Source organism: Manis javanica, chromosome 10, assembly GCF_040802235.1.
Source record: "Manis javanica isolate MJ-LG chromosome 10, MJ_LKY, whole genome shotgun sequence".
Classification (NCBI taxonomy): Eukaryota; Metazoa; Chordata; class Mammalia; order Pholidota; family Manidae; genus Manis; species Manis javanica.
In genome coordinates, this window is record NC_133165.1 from 83,954,663 (window position 1) to 83,976,317 (window position 21,655).

The window sequence follows — 21,655 nt, forward strand, 5'->3', positions numbered from 1 at the left end:
TATTGGATTCCGAGTAATTTGCCCTTAACTAATCTGATTGGCTAGTCAACCAATCATTCATATTTGAATGTACCTACAGTATTTAAGTAAATTTTAAGTTCTCTACGCCCCAAATATAACATTCAGTTCACTAGGCAAAGCATGATTAATACTATGTATTAGAAAATTAGTATGTGACAATTATTTTCAACCCCCGTCTGCTGAGAGCAAGTGTAGGAAAATGGCGAGTTTACGCAGGCGCATTAAGAAGTTCCGCCTGAAGCTTGTAACACGTGAAATGGCGGGCGGGAGACCCCCGACGAACCTACGGCGCCTGCGTAGTGGCGGGAGTTGTGGCTCTATTTGCGCAGGCGTAAAGGGCGGAGAAAGGGTCCAGTCCCAGGATTGGTCGCGCAGGCGCAGGGAAGGATCCGTTTTGGCGGGCGGTTGGCGTTGCGCAGAAGGCGGTGGCAGCGGTGGCTTGTGGTCCCGCCTCAGCACAGAGGAACAGAGAAGACGTTAGCGTGAGTGATCCTGTCTCGATCCTGGGTAAGTGGCGGACAGTCTTCCCTACTCATACGAGGTCTTGAACTGACTCCAAGTGGGCCCGTTATTGTGTGAAATGAATGGACAGCGGGGTGGGGGCTCGTGAGAGGGGAGCGGTGGGTCCCACCAACCAATGAGAGAAGAGGGGCGGGATGTTTTATACTGTAGGTTCTGTGGAACTTTGCAGCCTACGAATTGACTGACGAATGTATCAGCCAATTGGGTCTGTCTCTAGGTGCCAACTGATCCGTCCTTGGGTCATTGGAATACGGGAGGCGGGTTTTCCGCTCCTGAGCAACGTCTCACTGAGCCAATGAGTCCGAAGCGCGCGGTAGGTTGGGCTCTTACAAGATGCCGCTGTTTGACTCCAATGGGGAATCGGGTGGTTAATTGGATGGACCTAATCTGGAGCCAGTAGGCGAACGTTGGCTACGGAAAACGCCCGCGCATATCGTCCAATCAATGCTGCGAAAGAGGGAGGTCTTAGACGTTAGATTGTGAGGAACGGGATTCAATACCTATGATGGCGCGTCGGGGTGGATATTTTTTGCACAGCGATTTCTCCAACGAAGCCTTTAGGGCTCCATCCCATACACCTACCTGGTAGAGAAACTTAACGGCTTACTCTTGTGTGTCTTGACTTTGCCGGCCCCCCCCCCCACCATCTACACATCTCACCATCCACCACTTTTTAGGTTTGGGGGAAACAAAAGTCTTAACTTTGAGAACTCGCTTCTTTTGAAGTCTGACTTGTAATGTTAGAACGAATAGGATAATCTCTGTACTGTCATGGAAAGGCGCCTGAGAAAAATTAAATAATAATCGTATTTCCACGGACGAATCGGTGTTTGTAAATCCATAGAGTTCTGGAAAGCTGCATATCGAAGTGTGTTACATCTAGGGACACAGTGGAATCTAGGCAGGTTGGATCGCTGTTTACATCTTTGCAGGGATATTAATAATTTATTATTAAAATTAAAAGGCAGTTTAAGTATTTTCAGTCATAATCATCTCTTTTCTCCTTACACCTCAAAAGAATGCTGTTTTTCCCTTAAGTGCTAAGGTGATTCTAGGCATAAAAATACAAATTTAAAAAGTAACTTTTTTGAGTACTCAGTAACTGCTAGGCATCATGCTAAGTGCTTTGCAAAAATTATTCATGTCTCCAGTGCTTGTGAGGAACTTTTCCCCCATAAAGACATGTATCATACCATTGAAGAGTTTCTAAGCCCCTCTTTCTGCTGTTCTCTCAGGGTGTCTGAATTTGGATAAGAAGAAAGTTGCTTAGGGAGGGTGATACTTAGGGTGTTGCAGATGGGATGACTCATCCATCACCGATTATTCCATTGTCTTTTCATATATTTTCTTTAAAGTGTTTATTTTACATGCAATCCATCTCCTTTTGGTAATGCTCATTCTGCTTTTTCCAAGATGTCTTAGTAAAATACAGGAATTTTCTTTACATATTGGCTGCATCACAATCTATAGTGCTGTGTTCGCTGGTATATTTAGGATCAAGGGAAAGATGTTCAAATACTATATAGTAAGTTCAACTACATATGAAGTATACGATTAGAGACCTTTCTGATGTTTTACAAAAGAAAGATTTGGTTGAGCTTATAATGAACAGAGGAGAGATTTCCATGTTCTCTGGTACTTGCAAAATGGCAAAAACTTGTTTCATATTTGGTTATAAACTATTTTTGCTAATAATGCAACTGCTTAGTTTATATGAACAAAAGACAGGTTAAGGGTATGAGTTCTTAGTTGATTTAGGCTTGAAAGGAACAGTCTTCATCTACTACAGGGTTTCTCAACCGCAGCATTATTGACATTTTGAACTGTAAATGTATGAAGTGTTTGAAGCAAAGTATACATACCCTTTTAGGTTTAGCTCCAATACTATGCCTCTTAAGTATACCTTCTTCAAAAACACATTTGCCATTATTTTGAGAAACCAAACACACACAAGATGTAATCAATCATGTTTGAATTGCAAGAAATGATAAATAACAATAAAAATTTCCTTTCAGCCAATAGCACAATAATCACTTTGTATCTGAAGAGATAATTAGGATTTAGTGATCCATTTCCAGAAGGCCACTTCCTAAATACTTCACCCCACTTCTTCTAATTTCCAATTGGTCAAATAAAAGATTTTAACAAGATAATCAACTCCAACATCTGTCATTTTAGATTAATGCTTTTCGACTGGGGGGATTTTACACACCACCACCAGAGGACATCTGGCACTATCTGGAGACATTTTGATTGTCACAAATAAGGGTGTGTGGGGAGGTGAGATGAATTTACCCAGGGAAAATAATACATCTTTTCTGTTTTGTTTGATACCAGTTAGTAGTAAGCCGTCTGGGTAGTAGGTGAGCAGGGTGATAGTTGGGGAAAGGAAAGAACATACCTCTCAAGTGACTGGATTTTAATGTCTAGGAAAGTTCTGATGGTTTTCAGAGCTATATGAGAGAATAGCTCTAGAAAAGAGAGAAAGGTATCCAGGGTTCCTCTGTGAGGAAAACTAGTACTTCTGCTTTTATTCAGATATTTTACTTAACCATATAGCATGATTTACATCTTGAATAGTCCATTTAACAACCCCTAGGAAAGCATTTCTTCCCTTTTTTTGCTCTTTTACTTGGTCTATTTTTATTTCTATTCACCTGAAATTGGGTTTAACATTGTGTGCTGTGGATATTGATTTTAAAGGTAATAAATTACAGTGGGAAATACCACTTATGGCTGCTATTTACACATTGTTATTCATGAGCTTGGACTCTGGGTAATCATCTTTTTTCCTGACATAAACTTTTGATTTTCCTTCCCTGCTGATAAAGGATGGCTTTAGCTGATCATTGTTCTAATGGGAAGGAGTCCAGGTCATCCTGAGGAGGAGAGTTGTCTTGTACAGAGTCCATGATGCACATTTGTTGGATTTCTGTAAGCCACTTGAAGCCACATTTTTATTTCTGATGACAACTTTACACTTGATTTGGCAGAACACCCACAGTAACAACTGTTGCCTGTGTTTAGTCTGTCCAGGAGCTCTACCAGCTAGCGGGTGTGGGGGGAAAACCTAAACTGTTCTTGTTAGTAGCTATGTAAATATTAGAACTTTCTGAGTTTCTCTTTTCAGATCTGGCAATATATTTCGGGTAAATTACATCCTGTGATTGCCTCAATTTACCCTTTGAAGTGAGGAATTAAAGGTTTTAGGCAAAGAGTCACTTTGAACCCAGTTCTTTTTGGATCAGTAATTGGTTTTTATGTATGTCCAGTTAATGGTTTTATTTCCCCTGTATATTATTTTCTTGTGACTGCCGTAACAAATTACCACAAACCTGGTGGTTTCAAACAACAGGAATTTATTCTCCCACAATTCTGGAGGCCAGAATTCTGCAGTCTAGCAGACTTGAGCCCCTCTGGAGGCCCTGGGGGAGAGTCCCTTTCTTGCTGCTGCTTCCAGCACCTGGGAATTGTCAGCCTCATCTTGTGGCCTCATTTCCGTGCTCTGTCTCCACATTGTCTTTTCTCTGTGTCTGGCTTAGAACTCCTGCTTCTTTTATATGGATACGTGTGATTGCATTTAAGGCCCACCTGGATAATCCCGGATTGAGTTCTCCTTTCACATCCTTTAATCGCATGTATTGCCATATAAGGTGTTATTCAGAGGTTCAAGGGATTAGGAAATGGGTGTTTTTTTGGGGGGGTTGCTGTCACTCACACCACAAACCCCTGGTTCTCTAACCTCTACCCAAATAAATTTTTCCTTATTCAAAAAGAAAAGATTATTTTGAAAAATGAGAGGCAAATGGGGAGGGAAAAAATCCTCAGGAAACGTAGGTTCTCTTCCCATTTCTGCCACTTACTAGTGATGTGACCTTGGGTGAGCCATTTTCCCCCATTGCTCCTTAATTTCTTCATTTTATGTGGAAGGATTTGGATTGATGATAGTTAATAGCCTTCTAGACCAAAAAAGTTTATGAAGTGACTCCTAAATTACCTTGGAGTTTGTTTGTGGAGTCAATAATTTTAAATGTGAACTAACTCATCCTAATGTTTGGGGCCAGTGTAGTTCTGTCATGGTTGTGGCCGGGATATGAGAACAGAAAACTGAGTTGTTGGCTGGTTGTCAACTCCTTGGGGTATTGACACAGGATAACAAACCTGTACTTGTTTATTGTGTGATTTTCTACAAAGAGTGTAATGGACTAGCTGGACAACAGGCTGTGTACTGTGCAGTACTGTGACTTACTGGAAAGACTAGTCAGTCAAAATTAAACACTGACAGATTTTTCTACCTGAAACTAGGTTATGAACCTAGTTTAAAAATTTTTCACATGCAGTTTTACTCTTCAGACATACTGAGTGCCTGTTCCTTCGTGCTTCGTTGCTTAGGACACTAGACAGCATGGAATTGAGATGGTGTCATTTAAAGGACTATTCCAACTTCATGTTTTATAACACTCATTATTTATTTCTTCCATGGAGAGAAGGAACCAAACTGAATTCAAGTATTTCTCTGATTGTTATCTATGTTTCTTAGAATAAAGCAAGTTCATATCTGAAGTTCATATCAGGGGCCATAATTATGTTGGAATAAAATGCCCTGTGCTAAAGAGGTCAACCAACAGGCTGGGGAAACTATCTTAAGTTTGGTTTCTGAGGCAAATCCTTGAATTCCATGTGCCTTGTTTCTCATTCCTAAATCATTTACCTCACAAAGTTGCTTAGGGTAATATACTGCTAATTTGTTCAGTATTTACGACAATAAATTGTATCTAAGTATCTGATAAAACATAGGCAGACCTCATTTAGATGAGTAGTTGGAGACAAGCATAGATAAAAGATTGTTATGAAAATTCATTAAGGTTATTTTTAACTTCCTCCAAACATTTTACCTTCTGTTTCCTGTATATTTTGCAGACTGTTTCTTGTTCTTTTTCCATAACAGACATGAGGTAGGTAAGGCAATAGCTAACACTACGTTAGATGTTATTAATTCATCAAGAGGACACAATAATCCTAAATTTTATACAAGTAATAATAAAGCTTCAAAATACATGGATGAAAAGAACAATAGAACTGAAATATATACATATAGGACTGAAACATAAACAACACACTAAGTAAACATAAATCAAAGAAGAGATCACAAGGAAAATTTGAAAATATTTTGAACTGAATAAAAATGATAACATCAAAATTTGAGATATTTAACAGGTAGTGCTTTATATATATGTGTATACATATATATCTTATAGTGTTAAAAGAGCAGAACAGTCTAAAGTCAGTGACCTGTGTTTCTATCTTATGAACCTAAGAAAAGAAGACCAAATTAAACCCATAGTAAGCAGAACAAATAGTAAAGGTAAAACAGTAAGTAGTTGATGAAGTATAAAACAAAACAAAAACAGTAGAGAAAAAAATTGGTGAAACTGAAAGTTGGTTTTTTGAGAAGATCAATAAAATTAATAAACCAAGCAAGTCTGATTAGAGAAAAGAAGTCACTGATTACAAATATCAGAAATAAGGGAAGGGATATTACTACTGATCCCTCAGACGTTAAAAAGATAATAAGGGAATAGTATGAACAACTGTGCCACTACATTCAATGTCTTAGATGAAGCACTCCCTTGAAAGACTACCACAGCTCACTTCAGAAGAAACCCAGAACCTCACTAGCCCAATATCTATTAAGGAAATAGAATTTGTAGACAAAAACCTTGCCACAAAGAAAACTCCAGGACCCCAGGTGGCCTTGTTGATGATTTTACCAAACTTTTTAAAGGAATAAGTAATATCAGTTCTGCACACACGCTTCCAGAAAATAGAGGAGGGAACACTTATAAAAGTGTCTGTCATTTTTAAGTTTTTATCTACTATTAGATATTTAACTTGTATTTGCTTTACATTTTAAAAAGTGTTTTCCAGTTTAGTGTTTTCCTGCAGCAGGTGTATGAGAAAAGTAGGGCAAATACTAACGATATTAAGGTTAAGTGAATTGACCAGTTCTGCCAACTAGAATTGATGTAGTTGGGATAGGACTGCTTCCCCTGATCCTAGGCAAGATCTTGCAGCTATTAACAAGTTGCTCCTTTAGTAGCTTTTTTGTAACTGCCTTTGGAGACAGTGCTAACCAGTGCAGACTTAACCAAGGAGAGGCTGTTAAAATCCTCAGCCCTTAAGTTGAAGACTGGGCTGGACTTGGTGCCCACTCAGTGCTTGACTCCTACTAGGCCCTCAATAAATGCCCCATAACCAACCAATTTTAGAGCAAGGATCGGAATTACAACATTAATTATCCCTTTGGCACAGGATTTGAATGGGGATTGCATTTGGAAACTGGACAGAAAGAGAGCCAGAAACGTCTTACTTGGCTTAAGTAACACATCAAAATGCTCAGTGGAAGAGCTGGGTGGTCTGAAATTGGCCATCCCCTTAGCTGTTTATCTGATAGTGGCCTTTCTTTGCATTTAACTATCAATATATCTGAAGTGTAGAGCATTCTTTTATGATATTGTGGCATAGTAACTCACACTTAAATATCAATAGAGACACTTGCAAAGACCTACAAGGTTCAATAATTTCTGGTGTGGGTTTGTTTCTCCTGTCATCACCCATTATGTATTTTTTTACAGCTTTTAAATTGCCACAGAAAGAAATTGGTCAGCATCATAATAGATGGCCAAGGTGCTGCCAAGGATACTGTTGTTTAGGATGGGAAAAAGTTCAATACTGGCTTGATTTTATTTCTTTACATTGTGGTCTATGACTTCAATATAATTCATGTTGTAAATACACCAAGGTAATGGCAAAACGCAAAATTATGGCATATGTTGGAGGAATGTTTTTTCTTACTCCCTGAAGTTTTACAGTGTGAGATATCTTTCTTATTCCAATTATGTAAAAACTCCTTTTTTGTCAGCATGTATTAATCATATTTTAGCATATTGATTTAAATTCTAATACCATCTCAACAGAGATATTTTATATACTTTATGGTTATGCAAGTTAATTTTTATGTCTCTTGAAAGTCTTCACTAAACTAAGGCTATGAGAGAACATAAATAGGTATAGTAAAAGTGCTTCTTTAAAATAAAGGATTTGATGAAGTGACTTGAAGGGGCTTTCATATCTGATGTCCAACATCTGTACAAGCTACATGATGCAAGGGTAAGAACCTAGTCTTAATTTAATGGGTTTTTGAAAAGTGCTTTATGACCATAATTTTATTTGGGGATAGACACTTAGTTCTCTTTGAACCCTTCCATATTTTGTGAACGTGCTCTCTGCCAGAGTGGTATGTAAAAATCTAAGATTCATGTTGATCTACCCAAACTATTATTATCCATTTTTCTAAAGATTTATTTATGGTGAGATCACCAGGTTCTTCATGAAAGGTGACAGGATCTACTACTAGTTCATGCTCTGTCTCATTTAAATAAAAGAGGGTTGGGTGTGAGATCTAAGACTGTGGTGCCCTGAGATGAGTTGAGTACATTTCAAGGATAGAATTGTTGCGAAGCAAGGGACAATTTGCTTGTGGTGATGCAAAATTCTATTTCTCATAAATCTTGGAGGAGTTGGATATTTAACTTCTTGCCCAGTGATGGGTTTAGATGTGCTCTAAACTAAATTTAAAAACTGACGCCTGAAAGAAATTTAGTAGGCTTTAATAAGGGAAAAATCAAATCCCATGTAAGATGATTATTTTGTGGGGCTGTGATCTGCTAATGAGATAACAAAAATTTGTGTTTCTGCTATATACCAACGAACCAGACTTGTAACTTCAAGCAGTTCTGATAATTACTGTAGTACACATTCATTTATATTTTTAATGGTAGTCAGAGCTTAGAGAACAATACAACCAAATAAAATTTGTAAGGCAGCCTTTATCTCCATTTATACTGTATATATTTTAATTTAAAAGAACAAAGGACCCTTTACTCCTTGCCCACTGGAGCAGGACCCTTGGAAGTCAACAAATGGCATACTTTGCCCCAGAATTAATTCTGTGACTCTTTGAAGGCAGTGCCTGGGCCTGATGTTTAGAGGATCACAAGCAGGAGCTGTGCTAGCCAAAGGGAGAGCATTTCCTTTCTCCACACTCCTTTCTATTAATAAAGTTTGTGTTGTCTATTTGTGGCTTGTTAATGATAGGGGTGTTAACGGCCACAGTTAATCTTCCTCCTCAACTCTTTCCTAATCCAGTCTCTTAAATAGACATTTAAAACTCTTTTAACTCCTTGAATTGGGTGCTTATAGGCTTTTTGATTCAGGTGGAGTGATAGTTATCAGCCTATTTAACAAAACCTGAGACAGCCAGGACAGCTGTAATGTGCATCTCTATGCTGTGTTTTTGTTAAAATGCCACATGGCTAATACTTTGTAAATCATAAATCTACTGGAAGAAAGCATATTTATAGAGGGTGTTTTAGTTTTATGCTGTGTTACAAACCTAAAACCACTGGTTCTGCTAAATCCGTAAAAAGCAAAGAACATAGACTAGATTAAAATAGTTGTGTAAATTTGGTTTCTTTTCATCTGTTTTATTTGTTAAAATAAGGCTATATAGAGGATGCCTTGAAGATAATGCTGTACCTGACAATTTAATCTTCACCTAAACCACTAGCTTTCTCAAGAGCCTTAGGGGAGAATGGGAATTTCTCTAGCCTGGGCCTCCTGAAGTCACCCATCAGTGGGCATGTTTAATTAATACATGTGATAGGGAGCTTTGCTGTATGTCTTCTCCCTTCCCCACTCTTTAGAATGGCTTACTTCCTGGAGGATTTTACCTTCCTAGTGGGCTTATTGAAACTCTAGAATGAAGAGAGAGCTCATTAATTGTGCATTTCACATGTGGTCTAACTACCACCTCCAAGCAGTTCAGTGGGTAGTTTGCTGAGGCAACTTAACCAGTTAGTTTTCATCATTTATTAGACAATACAAAGAAAACTTAGAGAATAATTTAGAATTAGTTTATATATATGCTTTTGCCCATAAGTAGTGATGAAAATAAAATGTACTACACTAAGATCTAAGAAAAGCCACCAAGACAGCTGGCAGTGAAAAGTAGTGACCGGAGAGACTCGGGCAGAGCCTCAACTGGATGGAGCAGGTAGCAGAGACTCGCTCCATATGGGTGATTCTTTGGTCTCAGGGTTGATTGGTGAATGCAAATAGTTAAATTAACCATTATATCTTCTGGATGGCCCCAGCTCTCAAATTTCTGGGGACTGCAGTTTTTACATGCTTTTCATTTTACCCTTACAGTGTGTGGGATTTTTGTCTCTCTGCTTCACCTCCTCGCCTCTTCCTGCCGTTCCCCGCCCCCCCCTCCCCACCGAGATTCATCTGTTAAAGAAGTCTCCTGTCATCAGCTTGGAATGTGGGTTCTGACTGTGCCTGACCGCAATCTCTTTGATGTTTTGCCAAGGCTGACTTTTCACCAGATCCCTGGTTTAGGTGTTTTTTTCCCCAGCTCTCAGAGGCCTGTAAGGTGAATTTGCTTTGTATTGTTGATATGAAGGGTTGGTGGGGTTTGCTCTTTTCTTGCTTCCTGATGGGCAATTAAATTGCCAGAATCTGTCTGCAGTTGTTGATAACTTTACCTGAGAGTTCCTGTGTAAACCCAAGAAAGGACTGAGAGCTGTTATGCCTGAAAGACTTGAAAACTTGAGAAGCTGCTCACTCCTTCCTATGGAGATTTCCACAAGGATAAGGTTGCTTTCAGAGGCTCATCCTCTCTTCCTCCGTCATGGTATTGGGATTCTACCTTAATCACTCCATCATCCTGCCTGCCATGTCTCATTTCTCATACTGGAGTGTTCTCTCCCTCCTCCCAAGTTCAGCGTGAACCACCAGTCTTGATGCTTTATCTGATGCAGGCTCTCTCTAGCCCTTAAATTGTCCATCTGGCTTTGTGTTTCATTTGACCCTAATACACTGGGTCGCACTGTCTAAAAGAGAATTATGTCCCCTCCGATGTCTGAGTGCATTTCTCATTTCTTACTGCTGCTCCTGATCAGATCTATAACTTCAAGGTTAAGATAAGACACATTCCATCAGAACTATGTCGTCATCCTTGCCAGTTTCTGATCTGTGACTGTCCAGGAGATTTACAAGACAGTTGCATGCCATTCTTTACAGAATATTATGGTTGGACTCTGACTCCTGGCATCAGGCCCAGTTTGATTTGTCAGCTGTTACAAAACCCATTTTCTAAAGAGAAAGGGACCTCTCCGCCATATGCCCTTTAGGCAGTTCTTAAGAGTGGGAAAGAGGGAATTGATCTGATTTTATTTCCTAGTGTGTTAGGAAGAGGAGTAGACACCAGAATATTTTTGCCCCTTTCCTCACTGAATTCTCTTGTTCCCCGCCAAAAGGTTTTACTAAAATGTTAGTGTTGCTGTCATTCTTTCTTGTCCTTTATCCCTTCACAGAAATACTATTAGTCCTTGGATTCGCCATTTCCAATGCTTTTTTGAGTTTTAAGGAGTAAGATTAAGTATTTTACTCTTGAGAGAGAATATACCTACCTATTCTTTGAAGGTTTATTAGTTTATTGGCATGTCATTAACAAAGACTGTTCCTCCTTCTTTGCTGTCTACTGACGTGTTGAGTGGAAGAGTTACTGCATGGGGTATGGTTTAATGGCTTAGGAATTTGGAAGGTCACAAACTTCCTACTGCTGTTGTATTCGGCCCTATAATATTTTTACAAAAGTTTCTCTTTGGGGGACTTAACAGCTCTTCGGTTTCAATATAAACTTACTCTTTCCCTAGGAGGTGGGCAGTGAGGATTTATTTGGCCCATTTTAGTGATTCCAGGGTTAGATAAAAAATTTATTTACTCAAGATCACACATGGCAAGTTAATCACACATCAGAACTCTGATCTAATTCCTTTGGCATTGTTTTTATATCCCTTAGCTACAACAAGTTAAAAGTTTGGAAGAGTAGGAAAAGGCAGTTTTTAGTCAGAGATTTCCTGATGGGTCCAATTGAAGTTGAGAAAATCCTTTAGTTGAAAACTGAGTTGAAATCCTGTAGTTGACAGCATCTTACTATTTTGATGGACAGTGACTGTGAACGGGGATGTTGGGGGGGACTTGGTGAAGGGAGGAGCCTAGTAAACATAATGTCCTTCATGTAATTGTAGGTTAATGATACCAAAATAAATAAATCCTGTAGTTGAAAACTGTCTACTTTGCTCTCATACCCTCTAATTTCTTCTGTTTGATAACTAATAAGCACCATTCTCTCCTTTTTCCTCACTTGGGCTCTTTGCCCAAGTGTCCCTTTTTCTTACTGTGGCAGCAGCTTCTCTCTCTAATGACCTATATCTGTAAGCAGAGCAGGGTGCTGGAGCTTTAAAATGTCCATTAGGGCTAGTAAAAAATTTTATGGGACTGCAAGTCTCTGTCTCTATCTCAGACCTATTTTTCTCCAGTATTGGGATTTCTGGTATGTGAGGCTTTAAATTATTATGTTACATATTATTGTTTAAGGTGAGTAGTAATTATTTAAGAATCTGTTTCATAGCATTTCAAGAGCAATAATGAGAAGTGGTTTTAACAGTACTCCTCTCCCTTTTTTTAAATTACTGAAAGATTACATTTTTTTTCTACCTGTAATTTCAGTTAAAAGGCTCCTTGGTAGTGCTTCAAGTCTCTGGATTCTGTTTTTGTATCTAGTAATTCCCCAAAGAAGGAAAGTTGTTTAGTATCTTTAAAGTACTTCCCTCCCACCCCACCATTCTTGTTATTTCTCTCACCACCCCCCAAGAAATTTTAATTAACTGTTCAGTGACAGATGGTAGAAAAGGCCTTGTCTATAGTGCTTGTGGTGGATTGGATTAGGGGATTGGTGGTTTGTACTGACCCTGTTGTATTAGGATCTTTCCCTTCCCCCTTCCAGTTGAGCTATAATCCTGTTAGATGTTCTCAAAATGCTATTGATTAATTCCCAGTGCTCTTAGAGAAATAAGCACAAGTTTTAGATTTAAAACCCAAGAACCAGTTCCCTTGAGCTCAGAATGCGTTAGTCTTGAGGACAAGGGAGGTACATTCCAACTTCTCCACCCAGCCTTCACTGAAAAGGAAAGTTAAGCCTTTTAACTTTTCCGTTTGCCTCTCCCCCTCCTTGTCTAGTACTGCTGCCAGTTGCCATAGCAACGGACTGGGACAGCTGCGCAGTGGCTCCCAGGCAGCTGGGTGGGGGCGGGGGAGCTGCCAGCCCGCCAAGCCCCAGACCTGGGAGGGGAGGCCCCTCCTTTTAGCCCAGAGGGAAAGAAAGAACTGGGGCGATCCGGTAGGTAAAGGAGGGGACCCCCGATTCATCTACCTTTGGGGCTCCTCTTCTGCATGAAGGTATAAAGGGAGATTTTCCCTCTTTCCTCCCTCAAACTGAACACATATGTAAATCCTTGTTTTTTCCTCGTGAGGCAGAGGAGGCCATAGCCACAATGCTTAACTGCATGCATCTGACCTGGGGCTGGTTTTAACCCCAGTGCTCTGACCTAAACTGCTCAGCGCCCGGAAATTCCAAGGTGAGTGGGGGTGGGGGTGGGGTACTCTCCCGGGAATATGACATTTCCTGTCTCTGGTGAGGTCGGAGGCTGTTTTTATTTTAAATAACTCAAATCAGATTTTTTTTCCTTGAAGCTTAGGACTCTGCTAAATTCATGGAAACATTCTGAAACCGCTTACCTGCACTCTCCCCCCAACCCCTCTTCCAAATAAAGTATTTCAATGAAAACTTAGTAATGGGTACCGTTTTTGGGTGAGGACCTATTGGTGGTAGGTTCTGGAGATAATGGTTTTCACCTATGTATTCTTGGAATAATTCTTCAAATTTTGCTAATTGAAGTACATTGATAAATGCAACTTTTTGTGATACTTGAACAAAATTTGGAGATAGTAATGGCCTTCCCTGTTCCTGGGAGTGGTCCTCTGGTCAAGATGGAAATATTTTTAAAGTGAGCTGAAAATCTTGAAATACAACAGCAAAAATAAAAATGGAGTTCAGCTAGGAAAATAGTTCCTGCTATTCTATAATCCAAACGGTGGGCACCGTTTAACATGGTTCAGGAATAATTCTTAAAAAATGATTATGGTAGCAATGTAAGAATTTAAAGCTAGATTCTCTGTCGAGTACCCCCTGGTTGTGCATATTTCTGAGCTTAACTCGATTTCCATTTGTGTTGCCTTGCTTCAGCTTTCCTTGGGCCTATGAATGGTTGCTCTGTGTTTTGAGGCTTCGTGTTGATGCAAGTCTGGGTCCAAACTCCTTTTTCCTCCTCCTCTTCCTTTGGCCCAAAGTCAGCTCCAGTTAAGAGGAGCAGTACCTCCTTAACTATTTGAATTACTTGAGCCTTGAGAATTACTGGACAATCCAATGACTAATTTTGATTTTAAGGACTGAAAGAATTCTCCCTGCCTGCATCCCCAACTGAAAAGAACACTTAGTGAGTCTGGGACACCAGCCTTGCTTTCGTGAGCTGATGGATGCTCCAAAGGGACAAACTCAGTTTGTTCGAGGGAGGTATACCGAGTCCCTGAGAGCATGGTGAAAGGTGCTTGAGCAGGCCTTCTTTGTGCAGCTGAGAGACTGGGGAAGATCTCAGAGCAGAGGAAAGTTACATTTTGGTAGCTCTTCCTTCTTCGCTTTTATAAAGAACCTTGTTTGTTTTGGAGGTAAAGGTTTTAATTCAGTCATGGTTCTTTTAACTGAAGGTTTTCACATTTCTTTTTTGAATTGCTGGCTTGTAAAGTTACAGAAGTAGCCAGGAGTAAGGTACCATACTAGTGTTTTGGAATCTGAAGGTAGAGAAATTAGACAATTATGCCGTCTAATAATTTTGGCTTTGTTAGCTGAGGAGAAACTTGTAGTCAGGGAAGTAGGGATTGACCCTTTTTTAAAATTCTTAGGACTCATCTCTAGAATGCTTCAAGATCCAAGGACAGATAGATGCTTTGTATTAATACACTGCAACCCATCAAGAAGAGACAGAAAGTTTTAACTCCTCTCATGGATTCTGTCCATTTTGTCCTTCCCATTTGCAGGAACCTGGTGGCCTTAAGTCCTTCAGGTGGAACAGTGTGCGACATGGGAAAGAAAACCAAGCGGACAGCTGACAGTTCTTCTTCAGAGGATGAGGAGGAGTACGTGGTGGAGAAGGTGCTAGACAGGCGTGTGGTTAAGGGGCAAGTGGAATATCTACTGAAGTGGAAAGGCTTTTCTGAGTAAGTGCCTTCTCAGGCTTTAGGAATCTGCAGAGATAGACACCTTTGGTTTACTTCCCCATGAACCACTGCCATCTTCGTCTTTTTTTTTCCCACCTACACGCCTTTCCTTAGAGTCAGAAAAACAACAATGAACTAAACAAAGTCACCCCCTTAGAGCTGGTGTTCTAATGATACTGCTTTTGAGAGGCAGTATAATGAATTGGTTAGGAGCACAGACTTGGGAATCAGATTGCCTGGGACCAGATTCTTGGTCTACCACTTTTGATAAGAGCTGAGTGACCTTAGTTAAGTTCGTTAATCTTTTTTTCCTCCTGAATAAAATAGGGGTAAGAAGTGGTACTTGCCATAGAAGAGGTTGGATAGATATACACAGCCTGACTCATAAGCTCAGTGTAACTGTTGTTATTACTACTGTTACTATTAAAAAAATGTTATTGCTAACTATCCTTTTGGATATAACTACGCTACAATATATACATTTATGCAACAGTAGAAGTCGTCATCAGTCTCATAGCCTTCCAGAATGATCCTTGGATCTCAGAAGTGTCCTAGGAAAAGCACTTATCTTAATGAGAGACTTAAATCTGAGGCCACAACCTGCCCATATTCATTTTTAAACATTTTATATATACAGCTGAGGTAAAAAATTGAGTGAACACCCAGATACACACTGCAATTAGCATTTTAACATACTTTTTGCAATTAACATTTTAATATAAACTATCCATCTGTTCCTTTATCCATCAGTTTATCCTTTCTTTTTTTTTTTAAAGATGTTAAAGACCCTCCTTTTTAAGTCAATGAGTTTTAAGAACAATACTGAAGAATTGACTAGTATGTCTATTAGGCAGTAACTGGCTTTGTTCTTAAGTGCTAAAGTAGATTCTTTCCTTTGGAATAAACAGAAGTAGATACTTATTGAAGCATATTGAAGCATATAATAGGTAGCTTGAAAGGTGAACTACATGAAACTAATCATTAGGCATTTTGCCTCAGTTTCTGATTGATTCTCTCCTTAGGATGCATGACAGCAAAGAATTTCTCAGAATCCCAGTGAACTGATAGAAAGTGGTTTAGGCTCCTTAGAGTGGGGCTGTCCAATAGAAATACAATGCAAGCCACATAGGTAATTTAAAATGTTATGGTGGTCATATTAAGTAAAAGTGAAATTAATTTTAATAATGTTTTATTTAGCACAATATATCAAAATGCTATTTCAGCATTAATATAAACATCTGAGATTTTACATTATATTTTCATGCTAATAAGTCTGCAAAAGCTGGTGTATATTTTATATTTTACAGTGCATCTCAATTCAGACTAGTCACATTTCAGGTGGTTAAGTAGCCAACTGTGGCTAGTACCATATTGAACATCAAAGCTTTTAAAGTGTAGAGCTTTAGATTCCATGTTTTGATAGTACCTTTGGACAAAGGTGTAACTCAGGAGCCTTGGGAACATACTTAAGGTTACTTACACAAATCAGGGTTTCTTATCCAGGGCACTATTGGCATTTTAGGTGCGATAGTTGTTACAGTATAGCATGCTTAGCATCTCTAGCACACAGCAGGCACTAAATGTGGGTAGCACAGCAATGAGGATGTATTCTGTATATTTCTAAAGAGGAGTGGTGATACCGCAACATCCTCTAGGTACAAGATCTATGAGTTTGAGAGATCTAGAGCACTATGAAATAGAAATTGAAATAACACCTAAAGATTTTAAGGGTGTTTATTGGGCCCATTGAATCACTGAAAATTCTTGGATATTTTGAAGGTACTTGAAACTATCTGTGTCTGTAGTTGAGCTACTGGTACCTTACATAGATAAAGAAGGGAAAGACAAGGTTTGGTTAAGCATTTGTCTTTGTTGGAAATGCCCAGGATTTCACTGAAGGCTAGAACCAAGTTTGTTCAACCTAAGTATCTGTTGTTTGCTTGGCAGTGGTTATATTCTGTTTCATGTCTTCATTCTATCTCATGTGTTCTCTTTAATTCTCATAACAGCCTTTAGAGGTATTTTCAGTTTACAGCTCTGGAAATTAGTGAAGTTATTTGCTGAAATAACATAACTGGTAAGTGTGGGAACAAGGATTCAATATCAGATTTCTTTGACCCTAAAGCCTAGACTATTTAAATTATGCCATATTGTCTTTGGGTGAAAATTGGTTGATGTAGAAACAGGAATTCCAATATGCTGGGACAAGGGATAATCCCATTGTAGGGCTGGCTTTCCTTGTTGTCAACAGAGACATTCCCCTAACCCATCGTCTACTTGCTTGTGTTACAGTGTCAGTATGCCTCTTGATCTTGGTTCCTTAATTTCTTCTGGAATAGTAAACTATGTATGTGGATTTGGGGGAAGTTACTGTATGAGGGTATTTTTTTTGTTTTTTTCTGAAGAGCTATGAAGGAGAGGCTTTTCCAGTTTTGGTTTAAATGGTTTAGAAATAGATTTTTGTCTCATTCTTAAACTCCTTTTGCAGAAAGTTAAGTCTCGAGTAAATATCTCATGTTTTTCTACCATTCTGCTTCTTATTTGAGTCAAGTTATTATGGCATGTGTTCAAACTATTCCTATGTAAAGATACCTTACGTTTAAAAAACAAAAACATCTAAAATGGATAGTCCATAGATTAAAAAAAAAATTTACCTATCAGTGAAGGGATTGTAGAAAACTGCTTCTGTGGTATATTTACAGATGTATCATAATAAAAATTAGGCCATACTATATAACCAGAAAAACCTCTGCCACTGGCTAAGAGTGAAGAAGATGCCTGGTAACATGTAGGTACATTTCTTGCTTTGATTCTGTAAACTTACAAAGTAAGTTTGGTTTGTGTTTTCTAAACATAACTTATGGTTTAGTTTTCTAAAACTTATGCCAGGAATACAGAGAACAACTGAATACTAGAATATTTGTTTTCCTCATAATAGGACTCCCTTGATCCAAGCCTAGATCAATAATTAGACCCAGTTATTTAATTTGAGTGTTTTTTTTTTTTGCTTATTAATGTAAAATATATTTTGACTACCTAATGACAGTAGACTTGAATCCAGAGCATTGACTTAATGCACTCCAAATCCTACATCTGTGTCTTTGTCTTACGGTTTGCCTATATTCTAATGATTTAAGCCCTTACTGCCTTTTTTCTAAGTAACTATTTCCACGTAATGTAGTGTATCTACTATGAAAAGTATCTACTATGAAATGAGAAGATTTCTCAAAAAAAAATGAAAAATAGAAATACCAGATGATCCAGTAATTTTAGTACTGGGTGTTTACCCGAAGAAAACAAAATCACTAATTTGAAAAGATATATGCACCCCTATGTTTATTTCAGCAATATTTGCAATAGTCAAGATACGGAAGCAACCTAAGTGTCCGTCAGTAGATGAATGGATAAAGAAGATGTGGTATGTATATACAGTGGAATATTTTTCAACCATAAAAAATGAAATCTTGCCATTTGTGACAACATGGATGGACCTAGAGGATATTATGCTAAGTGAACTAAGAGACAAATACCTTGTGATTTCACTTATATGTGGAATCTAAAAAACACAACAAAATAGAAATAACACTTATAAACACAGACAGTGGACTGCTGGTTACCATAGGGAGGGTGGGGCGATGAGTGAAATAGGTAAAAGGGATTAAAAATAACATAGGGAATACAGCCAATAATGCTGTAATATCTTTGTATGGTGACAGATGGTAACTACACTTACTGTGATGAGCATTTTAGTAGTATGTCATTGTTGAATCACTATGTTGTACATCTGAAATCAATATAATGTATATCAACTATGTCAATAAAAAATTGAAAGCTTTCCAATCTTCCAATAATTTATTGACTTTTCAAAATATAGGTAACATTTAAGAGTGTAAACTAGTGGTTACATGATTTATTAGATTGTTCTTCAGGATTGCCTTGATGATTATATTTATGAAATCATTTTGCCACTTAATAAAGCAGAATTCATATTTGAGTTTTTAACAGCTTTATTAAGATATAGTTTATATAATATAAAATTCATTCATTAGAAATGTACAGTGATTTTTAGTAAATTTAGAATTGTGCAACTATCACCACATTCCAGTGTTAGACATTTCCATAACCTCCCAAAATTTAGCCCATTCGTAGTTAATCCTAAGCCCCAAACCCATGGAACCATTGATTTGTTTTCTGTCTCTAAATTTGTCTTTCCTAGATATTTCATATCAATGGAATTAGACAATATGTATAGTCTGATTTCTTTCACTTAGCATGATGTTTTTGGGGTTCTTCAGTGTTGTAGCATGTATTAATTAGTATTGTGTTTCTTCTTGTGTTTGAATAGTGTTCTACTGTATGGATATACCACATTTTGTTTATCCATTCAGCAGTTGGTGGACTCTTTGGCTATTAAAATGCTGCTATAAATAATGTGCAAGTTTTTTTGTGAATGTATTTTAATTTCAGTTGATTCCTAGATCAAATTTGTTATCTCCTTTAAGTGTAGGATTTCGTTCTTTTCTGCTACTTCTTTAAAATAAGGCATTGGATTGTATTTTCCTCATTCTTTCCCTTTTTTCTTCATTATTTGTGCCCAGGGAGCACAATACTTGGGAACCTGAGAAAAATTTGGATTGCCCTGAGCTAATTTCTGAGTTTATGAAAAAATATAAGAAGATGAAGGAGGGTGAAAATAACAAACCAAGAGAGAAGTCAGAAAGTAACAAGAGGAAATCCAATTTCTCCAACAGTGCTGATGATATCAAATCCAAAAAAAAGAGAGAGGTAAGCTTACTTTCCCATTTTTCCACAAACTTTTCTTTTGCTGCCTCCTCCCTCCTCCCCCAAAATAACAAAAACAAATCTTACTGTGGTTATCTCTGGTCTAAGGATGGCCTGCAAGATAAAATTGTTGAACAAAAGAGCTTCCAGTGAGGTATGTTGACTAACTACAGTGCCCCCTCCTGGCTGAGTGAGAAATGAAAATCTACTAATTGTATTAAGATGGCAACATTAAATCTCTGTAAAATACTCAACACACTCTCTGCCTTCATAAATAGGCACCTAAGTTATCTTAGAGAGGGGGAGGGTCTTTGATGAATTATTTAAGGATAGAAAAAGACTTTAAAACGTTTACTTTACTTCCTTTTTCTTTTGTTCCTATGATAGCACTTATTTTCAATTTTTTTTTTATTTGAGGTGAAATTCACGGACATACAATTAACCCTAACCATTTAAAAAGTGTACAGTTCAGTGACATGTATAGTCTCTTGATATTATTTGTACATACTTAAAAATAATAAGTTAATTTTCATCTTCCTTTTGAATCTATTCGCTGTTGAGAGTGTGTTTATGAAACTTTGGGTTGATTCAGTTGGGGAAGTTCTTCTAATCTTTAGTTCTCAAATATCTAACGTAAGCTCTGTTCTTGCCTTTTTTTCCAATATATCTTTTCTGTCTGTGCGCATGTGTGTGCACACACACAAAACACACACTCCTTCAGCCTCTACTCCATTTACTTCAAGGTTATGAAGGCTTTTGTGGTGAAGAATGTGCTGTATCTTTAAAATTTAATAAAATAAAAACATAAGTCCACTTCTGAATCTTCTAGCATCACTGCTGTAAGCATCCCTATTTATCTTTATTCTACTTGTATACCCATCTTTCTGAAGCATTCATTTGTAGCCCTGGCTCCACATTATAATCTGAGGGGTAGGGGATGGGAGACACTTTAAGAAAACCTCCAGTACCCAAGATATACCCAGACCAGTTTAGTTCAAATTTCTGTGGGTTGGTCCTAGGCATCAGTATTTTATAAAGACTGCACAGGTGATTCCTGGCCTCCATAAGAGAGAACTTGGGAGAGTCCCTTTTCAAAAAGAAGTAAGAGTGAGAGATTGGAGGCTGCAAGTGAAAGTGGACTTTAGGTTTGTGTCATCTCCTTATTTATTTACCTGCTTAGTTTTATTTTTTCCAGGCTTATTTTTTTAAAACTGCTCTATTCTGGTGAGGTGTGTATGGCACGATATATGGTACTGATCAAGAATCTGAGAAAGCCTCCCATTCTCTAAGAAGCTAAGACATCTTTAGCTTTGTTCTTTGTTGTTCATTAGTCCTTTGTATTCTGGATTTTATCATTTGACTCACTTTCTAGTTAAGTAAAGAAACCAGAAAACAACACAGCATAAGACTTCTGACTAGCCATTTGTGATACAGTGTGTATTTCTTCAACCAAAGGTTTCTGTCTTTATAAAAAGGAGCAGTCTGGCTTAGAGCCACTGGTCAATGCAGAGAGAATTTTCTTCCTAGGCTAGGTTCTGATGCTGCCGACCTTGAAAACAACCCCCATATGTCCCTTACATTGTAATGTTCATCTGGGGCCCCTGACAGTGTTCTCAGCAGTGCCAGTGGCTGTCAGGTAGGCAGCTGGGAAGATAGGTGATTTTAAGTTTTAAAGGTACAGGAGGGGATTGCGTTTCTTTCTTTAGACCACTGCAAAAGAAATTTGTTAGTCGGCATTATGCCTGATTTAAGATTACTGCCCGTGTGATGATTTTAGCATTTTCCTCGCCTCGGCTCCTTTTCAGCAGCTTGAACATTTTTCTTCCCTTCCCTCCCTATGTGGCAAACTGTTTTCAGCCGCCAGCTATGATTTACGACTCAGTTCATGCGCCAGCATTCCAGCTGTGAGCAGCTGTGTGCACATCTGGGAACCTCCTCCCCTTAAGCGCCCCCAAAAGAGGCTGTTTTTGAGCCATTATCTCCCCTGATCCATGCATGGAATTTCCTTCCCATTGTGGATTCTGATATCTGGGGAGCCACCTGGACCCTGAATGCTTTGTATCTCTCAGTAGTAAGAAGGTGAGTGTCA

At 38.4% G+C, this 21,655-nt stretch overlaps 1 protein-coding gene across 5 annotated transcripts in view; it reads left to right on the forward strand.

The window, feature by feature from the left end:
• Nucleotides 1-21,655, forward strand: part of CBX5 (chromobox 5) — a 33,317-nt gene that overhangs the window by 615 nt on the left and 11,047 nt on the right. The window contains exons 1-4 of one of the 5 annotated variants that reach the window (XM_017678598.3): nt 12,741-12,850; nt 12,988-13,088; nt 14,605-14,784; nt 19,383-19,569. In XM_017678598.3, coding sequence (XP_017534087.1) covers nt 14,648-14,784; nt 19,383-19,569 — 324 coding nt within the window. In that variant the 5' untranslated portion in view covers nt 12,741-12,850; nt 12,988-13,088; nt 14,605-14,647. The other 4 variants (XM_017678596.3, XM_017678599.3, XM_017678597.3 and 1 more) reach the window with 4 other exon arrangements.